This window comes from Petaurus breviceps, unplaced genomic scaffold (genome assembly GCF_028583685.1).
Source record: "Petaurus breviceps papuanus isolate PSGF00001 unplaced genomic scaffold, PetGlider_PUasm1.0 90887, whole genome shotgun sequence".
NCBI classification, from domain to species: domain Eukaryota; kingdom Metazoa; phylum Chordata; class Mammalia; order Diprotodontia; family Petauridae; genus Petaurus; species Petaurus breviceps.
Genome location: NW_027187370.1, coordinates 1,734,514 through 1,754,944, shown reverse-complemented (window position 1 = coordinate 1,754,944; position 20,431 = coordinate 1,734,514). Strand labels below are relative to the sequence as shown.

General features: G+C 42.1%; 1 protein-coding gene across 1 annotated transcript; it reads right to left on the bottom strand.

The window, feature by feature from the left end:
- Positions 1–7,609: 7,609 nt before the first annotated feature.
- GSDMB (gasdermin B) lies at positions 7,610–20,403 on the bottom strand. Its single transcript, XM_069074195.1, is given in 12 exon segments — positions 7,610–8,072; positions 8,508–8,520; positions 9,332–9,464; positions 9,635–9,795; positions 11,031–11,069; positions 11,736–11,829; positions 12,010–12,021; positions 12,023–12,167; positions 12,895–13,072; positions 16,008–16,071; positions 16,073–16,153; positions 16,155–20,403. Coding segments are annotated over 12 exon segments (1,245 nt in total). The 5' UTR covers positions 16,245–20,403; the 3' UTR covers positions 7,610–7,837.
- Between the last annotated feature and the right edge of the window lie 28 nt (positions 20,404–20,431).

Genomic DNA, 20,431 nt, shown 5'->3' with positions numbered 1-20,431 from the left:
GGAGCATGTGAATAGGTAGTTTAGATAAAATTTGGGCCAGGCGGGAGGAGACATGAGGATTTGGGCCAGACTGGAGGAGACATGAGGGATTAAGTAAGAACAAAGGAGTCCCAAGGTGTTGCCTAGGCCTAGTGCAGATAGGGGGAAGGGGCAAGAGTTGGAGGTTGGGAAAGGAATTTTACAGATAACAATTTTACAATACAAATTGCAGTTACAATTTCACAGACTGGTTTCACAAATTGGTTTCACAAATTGACCTAGACCCCAGGTACCCCATCACTAAGTACTTTTAAAATATTACTTCATTTGATTCTCACAACAATGCTATGAGGTAGATACTATTGTTAATCCCATTTTTACAATGGAGGATCCTGAGGTAGTCAGAGGTTGTAACTAGTTTAGGATCACATAGTGTCTGAGGTGGGATTTGGACTCAAATCTTCCTAACTCCAGGTCCAGCAATCTATGCAACTAGCTGCTGAGAATTTGAGGTGAAGGGAGATAAAAATAGAGAAGGAATTAAGCTCAAAGTCATTGGGCCAGAGAGCAGTGAAATTTACTTCAAAGTGAAAATTACAACATATCTCAAGAAACTCAAAGAATCATACTATCAAAAACAAAATGTTCCAAAGAACTCAGGTTTCTCTTTGGAGGTCAAACAAATGCAGATTATCATTTTCCAAAAGAGCTGGCCATGAAGGAAGATGTGCTCCAATAGGAACAGACAGGAGGGGGGTCATTTAACAGTTTAGATCTTTTTTTTTCTTTTCCCTTAATTCCTTTTAAAAAAAAAAACCTAAACAATAATTCTTTTGTAATCTATTATTTAACACTGAATTGAAAGTGGCCCCCTGTCTCTGGGAGTCTTCAAAGTCTAGTTATTTTGAATTCTGATGCTCATTGTACGCTATCATTTGTTTTCATTGTTCTGATCGCTTGTGGTCAAGCCACAGCTTCCTGCCTGCTTCCCTACCATCTTTTTTTGAAACACAAGGATGTAAGACATGTCACACTTGCTATAATTGTACCTCGTGGTCTTGATGGTGATAAAGTCTCCAGAGCCAGAGGCAACAGTATAGAGAGCCCTGGGTCTGGAGTCAGGAAAATCTGAATTCAAATTTGACCTCAGGCACTAACTAGTTGTGTGATCCTGGGCAAGTTGTTTAACCCTGTTGACCTCAGTTTCCTCATCTGTAAAATGAGCTGGAGAAGGAAATGGCAAACCTCTCTAGTATCTTTGCTAAGAAAACCTCAAATGGGATCTCAAAGAGAGAGACAAGACTGAACAAATAACCTCTGGGCAGGTCATTCCACTTTTCTCAGCTATAAAGTGAAGATAAGAATTTCAGGATTTTTTGAGGAACAAATGAGACAATATTTGTAAAAGGCACTTAACCTAGTGCCTGGCCCATAAGTGATGCATAGGTAATGCTTGTTCCCTATCTCTTATCCCCTTCCTAAGAGCAAGTGTTTTCAACAACTTTCATACTTGCATGAAGTTGCATTGGGCAATTGCTTCACTCCTGGAAGGCTGTTTTCAGTGGACAACAGAAGTCTGTCAGAGGACTGAGCTGTGGGAAAATGATGTTTATTTAATTTGAAGCTACTTTTTTTAAGCCACTTTTTAAAAACACATTTGATGGTCTGGATCAGAAGAGTAACATCAAATTGGAAATAGAGATGACAGATTAGGTTAAGAGTCATGAGTAACTCCAGAGAACCTTGACTGAAGAGACAAAAATACTTTGAGAGTCCAGAAAAGCTCTAATTTTCCACTAGCAATTAATAAAGGGTACATGGTTACACATATATAACCTCTATCAAATTGCTTATCATCTCAGGGAAGGAGGAAGGGAGGGAAGGAGGGAGAGAATTTTCAACTCAAAATTTTTTTAAATTCTTAAAAATTGATTTTACTTGTAATTGGGAAAAAGAAAATATTATTCAAAAAATAAAGGATGCAGAATTGTATATAGCAGATAACTGCTATATTTCTACTTTTTTTTCCTTGCCTAGGCACCTGAATCACTGGGTCAATCAATGATATGGGGAAATGATTAAGGGTACCTGGAGATTGGTAGTGAAGGGAACATAATGGAGGCTTCAGTAAATAGAAGTTGGGTAAAAACACCTAGAATCCTTAGGGGGAGATGCAGCCAACCTTGTCCTAAGGACCCCAAATGCTAGTGTGCTTTTGGATCAGGAGAATAAACCTAAAGTCCCACCACATTTGTGTACTTTATGTCTCTGTATTTAGATGTCGGGTTCCAATGAGTCATTTGTATCCTTTGCATTTTCTGTGATGGATGAAATAAAGTCTGTCCCATCCCTAATACCCATAATATATGTTAAATACTTATGTGGGTGTTGGGAACCTTGTTACTCACATTTGGGGAAACTTAGAGCTATACCTCAGCTTTATTTTGGAGATTTTCCTGGATTAACTCCAGGGGGCAAAGTGAGAAAGAAAGAAACTGACACTCGTGCAATTCTGGCCCCAGTCAAATGAGCCCAGAGTCCTAGAGAGAGGAAGATTGGGGGTCATAGGGTAAATTCCTGAAAGGTCAGGCCTCAGAATAGAACTTTGTATGACTCCAGTCACTGAGCCACAGAGAGACACATTTTAAGATCAAGACTTCCCCATTCACCTCCAATCTGCATTGATTGAGAAACTCACAGCCATGGGAACAAGGGTTGTCAAGGTCCACACCCCTCCCCCAAGAGGTAGCTCTTAGTCCTTCAGTTCAGGGTTATACTCTTACTTCTTCAAAGAGCACAAAGTTGGGGAAATCTTTTCCCTATTAGAGACTGGTGCCAGAAACCTTGAATTCAACTCTTAAATTTGGGATTACCCTGAGGCATTTCCTAAAACTGCTAAAGCTGCCATCCAGGAAATTTCCTTTCTCTGGCTGGAAGACTAGATTCCAGGAGCATGGCTCTCTAGAGAATTTTTCATCTCCCCTTTCCCCTCCTTACCCCTCAACTTTACTTAGGAGGTTGGTTCAGGAATGGTATCCCTGAATTTCCCCTCTCAATGCAAGCATATCAGTCAATCGACGAGCATTTATTAAGTTCATATTATATGCTAGCAACTGTGCTAGGCTCTGGGGATACAAATGGCAAGAATGAAAAAATTCCTACTTGCAAGAAGCTTGCATTCTAATGGGAAAGACAACAAGCACCTATATATTCATGTATATATATATATGTGTGTGTGTGTGGTGTGTGTGTGTGTGTGTGTGTATCTATATCTATATCTATCTCTCTATATATAGTTTGTTGAGTCATTCAGTTGTGTCCAACTCTGTGATCCCATGAACAAAAGTCCATGGGGTTTTCTTGGCAAAGATACTGGAATGGTTTGCCATTTCCTTCGCCCATATGTCTCCATTTCATGGATGAGAAACTGATGTAAATAGGATTCAATGACTTGCCGAGGTCAGATAGCTAGTAAGGAAGCTAGAGAGAAGGGTTTGGATATGAGAGATGTTGTAGAGATAGAAATAGCAAGATTTGACAATTATTTGGATGTGTGGGACCCAGAAGGAATCAAAGATGATGCTGAGATAACAAATCTGGAAAATTGGTGGTGCTTTAAACAAAAATAATAAAGTCGGAGAAAGGAAAAGATTTTTTGGGAAAGATAATAAGTCATATTTTGAACATGTTGAGTTGGAGTTACTGCTAGGATATTGTGTGAAATGTCCAACAGACAACTGGTGATGTGAAACAAGCTCAGGGAGACTGGCACTTTGAGAGATGGTAGGGGGGTACAGGAAAGGAATTGCATGGATGACTGTAGCAAGGAACCAAGCAGTAGGTAGGTTGGTGGCTTGAAAGAGAGGAGTGATGATTGACAGGAGGGTATGGGATCAAGGACACAAGGAAAGCAGTAGCCTCACACATGAGAAGACTAGAGAAAAGCAGGAAAGAGTGGGAGATGATGTCAAGGGGTTTGAGATGAGAGAAAGAAAGAGGAGGGAACTCACATCAAATGGCTTCAGTTTTCTCAGTAAAGTAAGAGGAAAGGTCATCTGCCAAGAGAGTAGAGGTCTACCAATGCCATGGTTTTTGGGTTTTTTTTGTTGTTGTTTTTTTCCCTGCGGTAAGTTGCCATTATTGCTCAGTACAGAGGGAAAGGCAGAAACCCCTTCTCCATCTCTTGTTGCACTGTAGAAGGCACAGGTAGAAGGGGGAGTCCTGAAGAGCAAAAATTGAGCACATCTTCCATGCACAGGACCACAAATAGTGAAGTTGCCTCATCAAATGAGTTCTCTTGGTAAGGAGGCAATGCATATATCTACCTCCCTAAGGGGTGCCCTTGAGATACCTCTAATCAAAGACCCATACCCATTAATCACATCAGGATGATTGAAGAACTCTATCAGATTGTCTCCCAACCACTCTCCCTTCTGTACAAATAAGAGAAATAGATAATTAGACTATCATTTCTTCTCTTTTCGTGGGCATGGTACCTTATGTTGGCCTAAGAGATGTAGACCCTGAGGAACTAACCTAGTGAATATTATGGAGCAAAGACAATCATGGGTCACTCTTACTAGGACATATTGGCTACAGAATGTGTTGCTTTGCAAGTATCACCAAATAAAAGTGGAACCAAGGACATCAGTTCCTTTGGTGGTAAGGACTGATTATCCCCATTTACCTTGACAGTTTGTTAGTTCATCACCCAGGTGCTCTGAACTAGACTCATCACTCAAAAAAGTGTGGTGAGACATTCCTATTCCCTCCTGTTACTTTTCCCCTAATTATTTTTATTCCTCACTCTCTTTTCTCCCAGCTCCAGTGAAAACAGCGGAACAGTGACCTATAGTATGAGAAATCTGGAGACTCAGAGAAGCTTTGAAATTTCATTCTAGTGCTGGATGAAAAATCCTACTGCTTTGTGCTCTGGAAAGAAATTCAGTGGCTCATTCAGTGAAGGGCAACATATTCAATTCAACAAACATTAAACACCTACTGTGGACAAGAGACTGTTAGACAAAAAAAAATGAAACAATCCCCACTACTGAGGAGTTTAGATCCTACTGGAAGGGAAGCAATGTAGGGAATAACAAAGACATAGATTAGAATCACAGAATCATAGATTATCAGAGCTAGAAGGGCCCCGAGAGACTGGCCAGTCATTCTACAGAGGCTACTTCCAACATCAAGGAGAGGGCAAGTGCATTGCCTCCCAGCCACAGTGGAAATTAATGTCATGGGATTATGAAAGTAGGCTGCATTTTATTTTTTATTCTTATTTTAAAATTTTTTGAGTTCCAAACTTTCTCCCTTCCACCACCCAATGAGAAGGCAAGAAGTACAATACTCTGTGTGTGTGTGAAATAAAAAGAAAGCAAAAATGTGCGTGTTTCAAGCTGCATTCAGTGCCCACCAGTTGCCTCTCTGAAGGTGGATACATTTTTCATCACGAATCCTTTGGAATTGTTGTGGATCGTTGTATTGATCAGAGTAGCTAAGTCTTTCACAGTTCATCGTCAGTACAATATTGCTGTTGTGTACAATGCTGTCCTAGTTCTGCTCACTTCACTTCACATCAGTCCATAAGAAGTCTCCCCTGGTTTTTCTGAACTCATCCCTCTCATCATTTCTTACAGCTCAATAGTATCCCATCATAATCATAAACCACAGTCATTCCCTAACTGTTGGATATCCCCTCAGTTTCCAATTCTTTGCCATCACAAAAAGAGCTGCTATAAATATTTGTGTACATGTGAGTCTTCTTTTTCATTGATCTCTTTGGTATACAAACTTAGTAGTGATATTGCTGGGTCAAAGGGTAAGGACAGTTTTATAGCCCTTTGGACATGGTTTCAAATGGTTTTCCAGGACAGCTGGATCAGTTCCATCAACAGTGCATCAGTGTCCCTATTTTTCCATATCCCCTCCAGCATTTGTCATTTTTCTTTTCTAACATGTTAGCTGATATGATAAGTGTGAGGTAGTACCTCAGAGTTGTTTTAATTTGTTTTTCTCCAAACAATGGTAATTTAGAGCAAATATACAGCTGATACCCATGCCTGAACTGATAGGCCTTTTAGAATCTTTAGTTTCCTTCAGAGTTCAGCTCAAATGTCACCTCCTTAATAACAATAGATAATAACAACAATAATAATAGCAGGTAGTATTTATATAATGCTTTAAGGTTTGCATAGAGTTTTCTGAAGAGTATCTTGTTTGATACTCACAGCAACTCTGGGAGACAAGTGCTATTATTATTCCCATTTTACAGATAAGAAAACTGAAGCAAAGGTTAAGTGACTTGCTCAAGGTCATGCAATTAGCATTTGAAGTAAAATTTGAACTCAGGTCTTTCTGACTTCAGGTCCAGTACTCCATCTACTTTGCCACTGACTTGAGGGCTTTCCTATTTCCTCCAGCTGCTAATTCCTCCTCCCCACCAAGTTACCCTATATTTATTTTGCATATAGGTTTCATATTGGGGAAAGGGGGAGAAAGAAGTAAGATCTTTAAGATTCTGGTCTTGGTTCTGATCCAGACTCATCAATTGGCAAATAACTACCAGTACTGTGCAATACACGAATATGCTTTCTTTCCACAACACACCTCCCTCCCCACCTCACCACTGTAAACTCCTTGAGGGCAGGTAGTGTTTCATTTTGGACAGGGTACCTATATCACAATTCCTGACACAAAGTAGGTGCTTTACAAATTCTTGTTGATTTATATGGAAGAGGGATTTGGTACATTCTGATTGGTCCTAGGCAACAGAACTAAGAACAGTGAGTAGCAGTTAGAAAGACAGATGTGGGATGGATATGGAAAAAACTTCATAACTATTGGAGCTGACCCAAAGCAGAATGAATGGGCTGACTGGTGCAGTAATTAGTATTCCCCCAGCTGTCTGTGCTTCTGACTTTCTAGACTTTCAAACAGCAGACTCAGCTTAAGTCTCACCCAGGAATTTCCCTCAGCACCTGGGTCATCATCCTCCCATGCTATACCGGACCCTAGTCTCCCATTGGTGAATCCTTCTTAGTACCTCCATTTTGGATTGTCCAACCTTCAGTTCCCACCTGGCTGTGTTTCTGATTTTCTGAACTTCAACATCACACCTCTGTGTGTGTAGCTCACCCCCACCTTTCTTAGCTCCCTTTTGTATATTGTCCACCCCCTTTAGAATGGAAGCTCTTTGAGCACAGACACTGTCCTGTTTTGCTTGTATCTGTATTCCCAGTGCTTAGCACAGTGCCTGGCATATGGTAAGCACTTAATAAATGCTTGTTGCATGCCTGCCTAAGGGGTTCCCTCTTGCAGGAGGCTTTTAAGCAAAATCTCAGTGGTTGGGGCGGCCAGGTAGCAAGTTACTTAACCCCAATTGCTTAGGGGTGGCCAGGTGGCTCAGTGAGTAAGAGCACCCGCCCCAGAGTCAGGATGACCTGGGATCAAATCCAGGCTCTGATACTTAGCACCTACCCAGAAACACCTGGCTGTGTAACCTTGAGCAAGTTACTTAACCCCAATTGCTTTAAAAAAAAAAATCTCAGTGGTCACTGAATGCGTAGACAAGATTCTGTTCTGGTTGTCTCAATGGAATTTAACAAAGGTAAACTGAGGCACAGAATTCTAAGCTTTATCAATTTATTAGCAGGATGTGAACCTGATAATAAGTGTGTCAGTGAGGCCAATAACCCAGAGAAAGAGGCACAGCTTCTTTACATGAGCATAAAAAGACAGAATACTGCATGTCTCTGGTCATTTTCTTTCTTCCTTGGAATAAAATCATGTGAAGCTATTTTGATTGAGAATCTGGTGATCTGAGATTTAAATTACCCAGCCCTGGAAACCAAAATCAGAGGACAGAACTGGGACCTTGAGCTAACAGCAGCAGGACAGAAAGGGCTGTGTAGAGGGCACAGAGTGAGTGATATGTCTCTGAGTTCCAGGTGACACTAAGGTCTAGCTTGTGCTCTGGGTCACACATTCTCACAAGGGAGTGGGTGACTGAGTCAGCCTTCAGAGAGAATGATGCTGGCCTGCTCTTGGAGGTCTGCATTAGGATGTCCTCCACCGGGAAAAAAGGGATTTATGCTATATATAGGTAATAGTCAGACTAAGATGACCAACTCTAGGTCATTTCCAGTTTGAAGGTTCTATGATGCCCACCAGATTTAAAGACACCGACACCACCCTCTATCTCCCCCTTCCCCCTTTTTCTGCATCTTCTCAGCTCCCTCCACTCCAGAGGCTGCACCCATGCAAGAATCCCACCTACATTATCCATACCCACTCTGGAGACAGATGCAGCCAGGAGGAGCTGGGGCCTGAGTTGTCCTCCCTCTGACCAAGCTGGGGTGCCCCTTTTTCATTTGAAAAAGCAGCAGCAGCTCTTTCTCCACATGCCTCCTCCCTATCCCCCAGCCTCAGAGTTCTTTCCCAAGGGGGCCCAGACTTTCTCATCAACTTCATCACTTCAGACAAGAGCCCCTCCTCCATAGCCACAGCCAAGCAGCTTCTGCTACAACTCTTCTAGTTCTGTGGACAGAGAGCAGAGGTGGACAAAGAAGAAAAGGGTGTGGGTCTTGCTTCCCAGATTAGGTCACAGGCTGGGAGGCATCATAAAGAAACTCTTGAAGGGCACCCAGAAATGCTGGATGGGGAGTCATCTAGCTGGGATCATAATAACAACAGGTAGCATTTACATAGCACTTTAGGGGCCCACTACGTGGCTCAGTGGATAGAGCACAGGGTTTGGAATCTAAGAAGACTCATCATCATGAGTTCAAACTTGGCCTCAGACACTTTGTAGCTGTAAGACCCTGTACAAGTCACTTGACCCCGTTTGCCTCAGCTCATCTGTAAAATTAACTGGAGAAGGAAATGACAAACAACTAGCATGTCTTTGCCAAGAAAACCCCAAACTGGGTCACCAATAGTTGGACGTGACTGAAACAACAATATATAGCACTTTAAGGTTTATAATTTGATCCTCACAACAATCCTATAAGGTAAAGGCTTTTTGAGGCTGAGAGAAGTTAACTGACTTGTCCAGGATCACCCAATTAGTAAGTATCTGAGGCAGGATTCAAACTCAGGTCTTCCTAACTCCAGGTCCAGAATGTACCACTAAGGTATCTAGGCTGGGTTGGGAGGGGGATGGTGTCAGCCTCCAGGAGGCCAGCCAGAAGAGGAAAATAGTAGTGCCCTTCACCTCTGTGAAATGACAGCTTATTCAAAGATGCAGTGGGAGGCACAGTCTGCTCTATTTAATTGCCCCCAAATAAATGTCAGCCTGACTCCCCACCTAGCCACTGCCCCCAAGATACCACCCCAACCCTCTTCTCACCTGTCAGTGCCTCAAGGAAGTACAGTATGGCATCACTTCTTTGTAGCATGAAGTTACCACAATCATTAAACAGGACGCTCAGGAGAGGGACCTCAGGGTCACTTAGCTCTTCCATGAGAAAGGTCACATTTACCTAGTGGTCAAGAGAATGAGGGGAAACAAAGGTAGGATTCTGTGATCCTCTCAATTGCCCCACAAAACAGCTCTTTGAAATTCAACCTGCAGATTGTCAGCATGCCCTACTGCTCACCCTTCCTCTCTAGTCAAGCTGGGGTGTGTAAGTGTGGGAGGGGGGCCTCTCACCTTTTCTTCCACTTCCCCCAGTGCCCCATCCTGCAGATGCCTCGTAAGCAAGTCCAACACAGCCTTCCGATCCCTTTGGGTCAGATCTCGAAGTTCCCAATTCAAGTCCTTCACCTTATCCTGCAGATCACTGAAGTTCTCCAGGGGCTCAGTCTGCCCTCCTAAATTCAGAGAAAAAGAACAGTTTGCACTGGCCAGCCTACCTGCCTGCCCCTTTCCTAAGACCCTCACGTAGCTTTCTTCTTGGGGCCTCAGGCAGATTCATCTCTTCAGCCCTTTGATTGCTTGATTTATCATTGCATTACAGATTCAGAGCCTGAAAGGACCCTAGAGGCAAAGCCCAAACCTCTCATTTTATAGATAAGGACACTGAGGCCCAGAGAGGTTAAGCAACTTGCCTAGAGACACACACCAAGTTTCTGATGCAAGATTTGAATCTAGGTCTTCCTGACTCCAAGTTGAGCACCCTAACTAGGACACAACTACCACAGGTTCTTAACTTGGAGTCCATGAACTTTTTTGATTTTTAAGAAATATTTTGATCATGAATTGCAATGTATAATTGGTTTTCTTTGCAATCCTATTCATATTATTTAATGCATTTTAAAATATTATTCTGAAGAGGAGTCCATAAACTCCACCTGACAAGTCCATGATATGATAAAAATTAAGAACCATGGGTATGGGTGGGATATTGATCTCAGACTTCCTCCCCCACCCCTGGATTGCAGGAGTCACTGATGACCCTTTTGAGGTTTGAAGCCCAACTTCCTTCAATAACTAGTAGACTTAGTTCTTATCTGATCTGGAGGCGTTATCACTTTCTGTAACAAAAAAAAAAAAGAATAATGGCCACAGAGGGTGAGACATAACAGTAGGGACTAAATCTTACCTAAATTGTATCCACCTTAGCCCTTGTGCACAGTAGCTTTATTGAATCTTTTTGTTGTTGTGTTGTATGGGTCAAGTCTTATCTTTAAGGAGTCATAGAATTTTTGAGACTTGTTCAGCATCTCTCTACCAGGGGTGGGGAACCTGTGGCTTCAAGGCCATATGTGGCCTTCTAGGTCCTTGGGTGTGGCCTTTTGACTGAGTTAATTTTACAGAGCAAATCCTTGTAGTAAGAGGATTTGTCCTGTGAAATTTGGATTCAGTCAAAGGGTCATACAGTTCCCCATCCCTGGTCTAGGCCAACCCATCCCTGACTGGAATCCATCCCCACTGTATCAAATAAAATACAGAACAGATTTGTGAAGTTTGGATTTAATCAAAGGGCCACATTTGAGGACCTAGAGGGTCACATGGGGTCTCAAGGCCATAGGTTCCCCACCTCCAGTCTAGGCTTTCTAGGAAAGTGGTCAGAAAGGTAGAGAAGCTGTCCAAATGGTGCACTTACCTAAAGGAAAGGAATTTTCATCATTAGAATGAGAAATTCCTAGAGAGACAGAAAACAAGAATAGTTCATATTTGTGATACACTTGCTTTTGGTGATCAATCAACCAATAAATATTTGTTAAGCACCTAATACGTACCAGGCACTAGGGATACAAAAAAAGAGGCAAAAGACAAGCCCCTGCCCTCAAGGGGCTTACAATTTAATGGAGGAGGCAACATGCAATCAAATATACATTATGCCCCTACGATTCATCTTGCTGATGAAGAAACTAAGGCTCATCAAGGTGAAATGATTTGTCTAGGGTCACACAGCTAATTAGGATCTAGGGTAATATTTGAACTCAGGTCTTCCTGTGGTGTATCCTCCTCCCCTATAGCTGCTTTTCAATGGCAGACTGGAAGGGGATTGTTTCCTCAGAGCTTCCTTCCCCGAAAGAGTCCTAGAAAAGCCATCTGTAGCTTTATATTGAAAAGGCTGGGGTAGATTCCATAGTGGTCACTGGTAATTTGTGGGGCACAATGCTGGAGAGTCCAGATCAGAATCAAAACCAGAATCCTAAAGACCCACCCCCTCTCCTTCCCCACCATCCCCCTCCCATCTGATCCCCATGTCAGCTGTAACCTAGACTGCCTGTGCTCCAAATCTCTCACCCTTGATCAGAGCCTATAAGGTGGCACTAAGACCCCTCTGACAACTTTTACTTACTACAACTCTTCTCATTAAAGACTAGCAGGTTTAATTTGAAGGCAAGGACACTCCCAGAAAGGGGGGTGATAGCACTGTTGAGACTGATGTGTCCCTAGGATGAGAAATGAAGATTAAAAGGAAGCAGATAAGACAGTACCGGGTAATGTTTGCAGAGTCAGAGTGAGACAGAGGGCAGGGCATGATGGCAATTGAAGGTCCCTGGATGCTGCAGACCAGAGTCATTTGTCATCCTCCCCCACACTCCCAACCCCGCTTCCACCAGGATTCTAACCTGGTTTCCCCATTGGGAATTGGAACAAAGTGCCCATTAAATATTTTCTCTGTACTTTTTGTTCCTCGGACAGCTCCACAGTTTCTATCACCATATACAGATTTTCTCCTGTTTTCTTTAATGCCTCCAAAAGAGAAGGCTGCTCTTTCTTCAGCTTCCTAGAGAATGAGACAACCAGGCAGAGTGTGAGTTGAGAGAGGTCCACCTCCAGAACAATCCCTGACTCACTAGTGTCACTCCACAATCCAGGAAACCACTTACCCTAGGAACTAATTTAGCTTTTGAGAAGGAAGAGGCATAAGGGATTGCCAAGGACCCCTTTGGGAGTCCTCTTTGGGTCCAGGCTAAATACTGAAGGCAGAGGAGCCCAGGGTAACAGATGTCTAGTTAGAGGAGTAAGGCAATCTGAGGACTTTCCTTCACCTGAGGTTTTCTAGAACATCAGGGCCAACGAAGCCATTTCTGGAGCAACTCCAGATTTGGGCATAGATCTAGCTAGACCCAGCCTGGCCCACTCTGAGAGTCAACACAGAAGAAAAGTAGAATGGGGTTCCCATTCCTTTCCCAATAAGCAAGAGCCTCTTACAATTCCAGTTTGAACACTTGGGATGGTTTTGCAGGCCCTGCAGCTGTCCTATCAGCTGGAGGTTTCATACTCCCAAGCTGTCAGGGCTCCCCTGAGATGTGGCTAGCAGTTATCCACAGTGAAATGTGTTGTGTCCTCAAGGCATGCACTTGGTAGCACTTGCCCTATGGAGAAAGCAGGGCAAAGATCTTATAGCAAGAATAGGGATGGGCAGCCATGATATAATCTGCAGAGACTCCTGATCACTGTCCCAGCCAAAACAGCCTCTCCCTTTTCCCTTTCCAAAGACACAGCCTCACTGATGGGACAAAGACTCCTTCCTTTCCTAGGAGATCTCAAAGGGCTTATACCTAAAGTCACACTCTGTAGAAAACTCAGCTGCCCCATCTAAGGATGTGACTTCAGGTCTATTTAATGAAAAATTCATCTTCATTTTCACATTGTCCTCAATCTTATAATTCTTTTTCTCTTTTATCTCTGGAGAAAAAAAGGAAAGAGAAAGCAGAGATTATAGGCTTCCGATGAACCAAGAGATAGCCATTATCCTTTTCCCAGAAAATATCAACTGAAACAGCCTCTTTCTTCTACATTCCTACTTTCCCAAGAATGCTCACTTGCCAGGTTAACTTCTTATTCCCTCCAGGATACCTGGAGATTGGGGGGAGAGGGGAGCGGGGCACGCGGTGTGGATGAATGGAATTATGTGAGTGCCTAAAGAGTCATAGAGTCAATCCACGGGCTAGAAGGAACCAAGTGGTCCCTGAGCTGAGCAGAGAAGTAAGGTAAGGATTTGAATGGCAAAGATGAAGAAGGAGTGGATTTCAAGTATGGAGAAAAAAAATTATTTTTACATTTGATGAAACAGCTAGCAGTCCAGTTTGGCTAAAATAAGAGTGTGTGAAGGTGGCTGATGTTAAATGAGGCTGGAGAGGTTAGTTTGACTGTGCATACCCTTTGATTCAGCAATACCACTACTTTGGTCCCAAAGAGATCAAAGAAAAAGGAAAAAGACCTATATGTATAAAAATATTTGTAGTAGCTCTTTTTGTGGTAGCAAAAAAATTTGAAATTGAGGGGATGTTCATCAGTTGGGGAATGGCTGAACAAGTTGTGGCATATGATAGAAATGATGAGGAGGTGGTTTCAGAAAAACATGATAAGACCTATATGAACTGATGCAAAGTGAAGTGAGAAGAACTGGCAAATCATTGTGCAACATGGGGTGGCCAGGTGATGCAGTGAGTAAGAGTGCCAGCCCCAGTGTCAGGAGACCTAGAATCAGTTCCAGCCTCAGATACTTGGCAACTGGCCGTGTAACCTTGAGCAAATTACTTAACCCCAATTGCTTAAAAAAAAAAAAAGAAAGAGGAAGAAAGAAAGAAGGAAAGGAAGGAAGGAAGGAAGGAAGGAAGGAAGGAAGGAAGGAAGGAAGGAAGGAAGGAAGGAAGAGAAAGAAAGAAAGAAAGAAAGAAAGAAAGAAAGAAAGAAAGAAAGAAAGAAAGAAAGAAAGAAAGAAAGAAAGAAAGAAAGAAAGAAAGAAAGAAAGAAAGAAAGAAAAATTTTGGGGTGGTGGGTGGGGAAAAACGGGGAGAAAATTTGTAACTCAAAATCTGGCGGAAACGAATGATGTAAATCAGAAGTTAATAAAGCATTAAAAACAATTAAAAAATAAATAAAAAGAAAGAATGAAAGGAGAGAAAGAGAGGGAGGAAAGAAGAAAGGGAGGGAAGGATGAAGGGAGGGAAGGAGGTTAGTTTGAGCCAAACTGTGGAGAGTCTTCAAAGCTGGGCATCTGGATTTTTCCTGTTGACGGTAGGAACCCACCAAAGGGTTTCAAGCAGGGGAGTAATATAATAAGACGTGCCTTAGAAAGCCCTTCTTGGCAAATGTGTGAAGAATGGCTTTGAGAAGACCATGACCTATGGCAAGCAAACTAGTTAGGAGGTAAATCTATAACAAAACGCTTAAAAATACATTATAGGAGCTATTTTAACATGAATTCTTTTTGTTAAATGAAGAATCCAATAATTCTTACACGAGTATCTGCATCTAATTCTTTCCTCAATTGTTTTGATCTCAGCAGACCAGAACATTGATCTGAATCTAAGAAAATTTACTTAACTGTAAATATTACTTCTTATTTAATTTATGTTCTACATTTAGATACAAAAAAATCAGTTCCATTATTATAGGTCCAGCTAGACAAGCTTACATGAAAATTATCTGGGGAAATTGGTTCAGCTGGGTAGGAGTCAATAACATGACAAAGCAATCCCTCAAAAACAGATGCGACCTTAGCCTGCATTAAAAAAGGTACAGGGTTCAAAGCATGAGAAGGTAGCTTAGTTGTGCCCTATCCTAGTCAAACTGTATTGTATTCTCTCCAGGTCATCCCATTTTAGAAAAGATATTGATAAACCGGGTTGTACCCTGGGAAATGTGACCAGGAGGGGGAAAGGATTAGAAATTTTATTGTGAGGTTCATTTGAAGAAAGTTGGGGAAAGTTTTGCCTAGAGAAGACTTAGCTAGAAAGGAAAATATAGTTTTGGGGTATTTGAAGCTTAGTCTTATGAAAGAGGGAATAGCCTCGTCCTGCTTGGTCCCAAAAATGGCAGAACCACAAATTGGGTACATGTTGCAGAGGCAGATTTGGGCTCAATACAAGGAAAAGCTTCCAAACAATCAGAGCTATCCTCCAGTAGAACAGGCCATCAGTGGAGGGCATAAGTCTGTCCTCACTGGAGATCTCCAGGTACAGGCTACGTGGCCACATGAACTCTTAGGTTCAGGTGGAAATCATCTTATTCTAAAAGCACCTTTTTTAATGGCACCTACTTCCCAGGGTTGTTGTGAGGATCAAATGAGATAATAATTGTGAAGGGCTTATTAGCTCGGTACCTGGCACAAAGTAGATGCCATAGAAATGTTGGCTATTATTATTATTATTAATTTATTTTCAAGTCAGATTTGGGGATAAGCTTGGATTTTCATATATTGATTTTTCTCATATCAAAATATACCCTACCATAATAATTCTTGGCCATGACCACTCTCCTCTATCTCTCTCCAACAGGTCCCATCTCTATGCCTTTCCATTGGCTGTTTCCCCACACCTGGAATGCACCGTCTCTTCACCTTTACCTCTTGGAATCCCTGGTTTCCTTTAAGATTCATCTCAAATCCTACCTTTTCCAGGTCTTTCCTGGTCCTCTTACTAGTGCCCCTTCTCCCCAAGTATTCACTTTGTGTGTATTTTGTATATATTTATATTTACGTGTCACATTCCCCAGCAAAAAGTGACATCCCTGGCAAGTAGGGACCACCTCACTTTTATCTTAAACCATTGCCTGGCTGTCAGCTCAGACTGGTCTCAGCATCCCATCCCTGTCCTGTCACCCACATCATACTAACCTGTGGAGACACAATCCAGCTCATCAGAGACCTCCAGAAGGTCATCCACAGTAAGTCCTCTCTGGCTTCCAATACTGAGGTTTAAAGAAAGGGAGAAAGCACTTTCTTTTTTGCACGAGAGAGCAATAGTGGAATCCGTCCGTCTACATCACTGAGGCTATCGAGGGGAATTAGGTCTCCTTTCTGATTCAGCTGCTCGACCACATTTCTAGTGACCATCTCAAATATGGAAGACATTGTCTGTGAGGCAACTGTTGGGGAATAGCAAGGGTATTTGAGAAGTCCCAGGGAAACTGCACTGCAAGAGAAAAATGCCCCTAGGCAGGTAGGAATGCTGAGTCTGGGGTCAGAAAGACCTGAGTTCAAATCTAGCCTCAGACACTTACTAGCTGTGTGACCCTGAGTAAATCACTTCACCTATTTCCTCAACTGTAAAATGAGAATCATAGCAGTACCTACTTCATAGAGTTGTTGTGAGGCTCAAATGAGATAATAAAGCACTTATCAAGGTGCCTGGCAGGTAGTAGGCTCCATATAAATGCTTATTCCCCTCCCCTTCCCAATTTGGCCTATAGGCTTACATGGAATGTTTGACCAACCTTTGGATATCCTTTACTGTAGAGATGACAATAAAGGTAGTTCCTTAAAAGAAACTGAAAGTGAAAGGATGGCAAAGAAAGAAAAGCAAGGAGCTGGGAATGGAGATCTCTTTTTCTATCCCTAAAAGTCAAGATTTACAAACAGAGGCCCCCAATTTCAGAAAATGTTCCCTTGGCCAATAATTAAATAAAGAGATCCTCAGAATGAAGTCTGCTCCTCCCAGCTGTCCCTGTCCTTCCAGTTCTCCAGGATATGGATTTGTTCCCCTTAGGGGATCTGGCATTCCCTCCCTTTCTTGGCCTCCTTCCCTCCACTCAGATAATCTACCCTTGATTCTTCTGCTGTCCTCCATGGCTCAGGACTCTCCTAATTCCCTGAATCCTGTTCCATCTGGGCCACTTTCCAACAACTACAACAGCCTCGTAGGGCCTATTGTTCAGTGAGAGACATGTAGGGAAGAGGATTGGACTTGGTTGTCAGAAGAGATCTGGGCTTGAAACTTACCTCGGATACTTAGTAGTTGTGACTATGAACAAATCACTTACTTTACTGGGTCTTGGCTTCCTTATCTATAAAACATGTAAAGTGCTGTAAAAATGTTTGCCATTATTATTAGTCACCTCCTTCTCCTGGTCATTGGAACCCTGCATGGGTGGCCTTTCCTCCTTGCATCCTAATCTCCATTCTTGTGAGCTATCCCAAAAGTCACTTCCAACATGTCCCTTCCAATTTGTATTTGCTGCAGTCAAATTTCTAGGAATCACTAAGATATCTTTCTAATTCCATGACCCCAAGGACACCAGGAATCATTTTAACAGTCCCTATTAAGGGGACCAGACGGCCAATTCCTTAACTTACTGATGTTGCCTCCCTGCATCCCATTGTGCCTCAAGAGTTTACCAGTGGGCTACTACTCAGTAGTCGTGCTCCAGAAATTTGTTCACTCTGAAAGGTCTAGCACGGATCCTGGCCAGCTCCTGTCTCTAGGAGGCCCAGAAAGAAAAATGAAACTTCCCCAGGTTACACACTGGTCAAATGAGGCCCCTCCTCCATTTGTTGGGTGGGGCTGATCTTTGGGACTAACTTCCAATGCTGGCTTATACTAAATATAGCATGAAGATAAAAAAAGAACCTATGTAAAATAGATTCATTTTGTTATTTTACTTGCAATACATTTGGAAATTTCGCTGTTTTATTTCTGATGGTGGGGGAAAAATGGAAAGAATCGGTGTGTCCATCTATTGGAAAATGGCTGAATCAATAATACTATGTGAACATAATGGATTATTTTACCATAAAATGCTAAATATGAAGAACAAAACACATGAAAAGGACTAATGACACCGAACCAGAACAAAAAATAGATAAAACAGGGCAGCTAGGTGGCGCAGTGAGTAAAGTGCTGGCCCCAGAATCAGGAGGACCAGAGTTTGGTTCCGGCCTCAGTTACTTAATCCCAATTGCCCTCCAAAAAGGCAAAAAAAAAAAAAAAAAGATAGATTAAACTAAACCTTAGGTAAGGGATCTTTAGGTGGAGGGGATGAGGACAAAAGTAAATATGGTGTTTATTGGCTGTTAATTTGTTTCTTTGTTAAAATGCAAAAGACAATAAGTTCATGGCTTCATGACCTCCTTCCTTCTTTTGTATGTAACTTTTTATTCAGTTTATTATTATTTTTTAAAATTTAAATAGCAGTTGGATATGGGCAGAAGCAACCTGGGCAGGGACCCAGGCCCCATTTCAGCCTTTAAACTCAAGTGGACACTGAGGTTTACACAATAAAGAAATCAAAAAAAGGAGATAAAGGACATGGATGTCTAAAAATATTTATGGTTAGGGGTGGCCAGGTGGCTCAGCAAGTAAGAGCACCGGTTCCAGTGTCGGGATGACCTGGGGATCAAATCTGGGCTTAGATACTTAGAACCACACCCAGAAATAACTGGCTGTGTAACTTTGAGAAAGTTACTTAACCCCGACTGCTTTTTTAAAAAATAAATAAATAAATAAAAGTATTTATGGTAACCTTTGTTGCTATAAAACACAAATGATCCACTTGTGGAATTTGGTTTAAAGTGGGTGTCCACTAATTGGGAAATGGATGAATAAATGACAGTTAATGTTATGGATTACTGACTCTAAGGAATTATAAAGGAATGGATTCAGAGAAATCTGGGGCGATTTCTATGCTCTAATGCAGAGTGAAGAGAGCAGAACCAGAAAAACAATTTCTACCATAACTATGATAGTTAAGAAAAGCAGATCTGAAAAACAAGAATTCTGGTCAAAACAATTACCAGCCATGACTCCAGAGGACTGATCAGTAACTGGTAGCACACTACCACAGAGGTAGGAGACTGGAGTAGATTGAGACATAAATTTCCAGACACAACCAATACATGAACCTGTTTTGCTTGACTATGATTATGTGTTATCCAAGGACTATTTGTTGTTTTTAAAGGAAGAGAGGGAAAGAGTGGGACTATTAATAATGATACTAAAAATAAGGAAGAAAGGAAGCTCATTGAAGTATTTTTTAAATGCACAAAAGAAAACGGGGTTCAGGAGAAAAGGATGACAGTTCCAAAACTAAAATGATGAATTTTATACAAACATATACAAATACACACATATACATACTCATTTTTTAAAATACAAGCTATAATAGGTTTGATTTCAAATGTAATCTTTTTTTTCTGTTCTTTGCATATGGAAATGTTCACGTTTTTTGACATCTGTCAAATTTGGAAAATTATTCAAACCCTCACCCCTACACACAACTCAAGGGGATAGGAATCTGAAGGGCATTCATTATTCGTCCCTTTTTCTTGATCTTAGGAAGCAGGGCAAGAAGTTCTGGTCCATTTGGACTAGGGTGGAAGTGAAACAGGGGGTAAGATGGGGTAGTTTAAGCAGGGAAATCTGATGGGAGTATTAGATGAATCATACAGGTCAGTAGGACACCAAGGTTAAAAGGAAAAGAGACAATACCACAATTACAAGGGTGCTGGATGGGCTAGGAAAAGGGAATAAGAGGGTAAGGGAAGACAAGACCCCTGGGAAAGAAAGAAAGCAGGAAAAGGAAGAGGGACAGAGGGAAGGGGGCAAAGAACCCTAGAAGAGAGGTTTAGGGGAAGGATAACAATGCCATGAACAAATGAAAGCTGAATCACATAGGTAAGGGCCAGACATTAGTTGAAGTATGGAGAGCTCTAGCAGCATAGACCTTTCAGAGACCTAGTCAAATAGCCCTGGTTATGGACTAGTCCTCCTTATAGTCACACTGGCCCTCCTCCAGGCCTTTGTGGTGCAGATACAAGGTAAACAGAGCTGAGAGGACAATGACCTTGCAATGGGGCCAGAAAATCCACTGGGCCAAGAGCCAACCAGGCAAAGGGCAGATCAAACTGAACTGCTGCTCACTCATTCCCACTCACTCCCCACACCAACTTCTAGAAGTAGCAAGTTATACTTCTCCTTTTGTTCTCAGCTACACGCTGCTTGCTGAGAGTTGTCACAGTGGGATGGAAACTGGAATCTGGACTGTGCAAAGGGCATGGTCTCCCTATTTCAGATCATCCAACTCTATCTCCACTTCCACCAAAAGGTGATCCCCTGAGTAAGTTTTCTAGTGAAGTGAGTGGGGCCAGGTGAGGCAGATATATAGTACCTGGCGGTTAACTGAGAATTCTGGGACTCCAAAGCCCAGTCCTGCCCACAGTGAGTTCCCAGGTTTGCCTTGTTGCGGGGCACCACAGTGGCTGGTGGTGGCACTGCCTAGGATGTAGGCAGCTGAAGAAGTAAACTTCTCAATCCCCAGTCACAG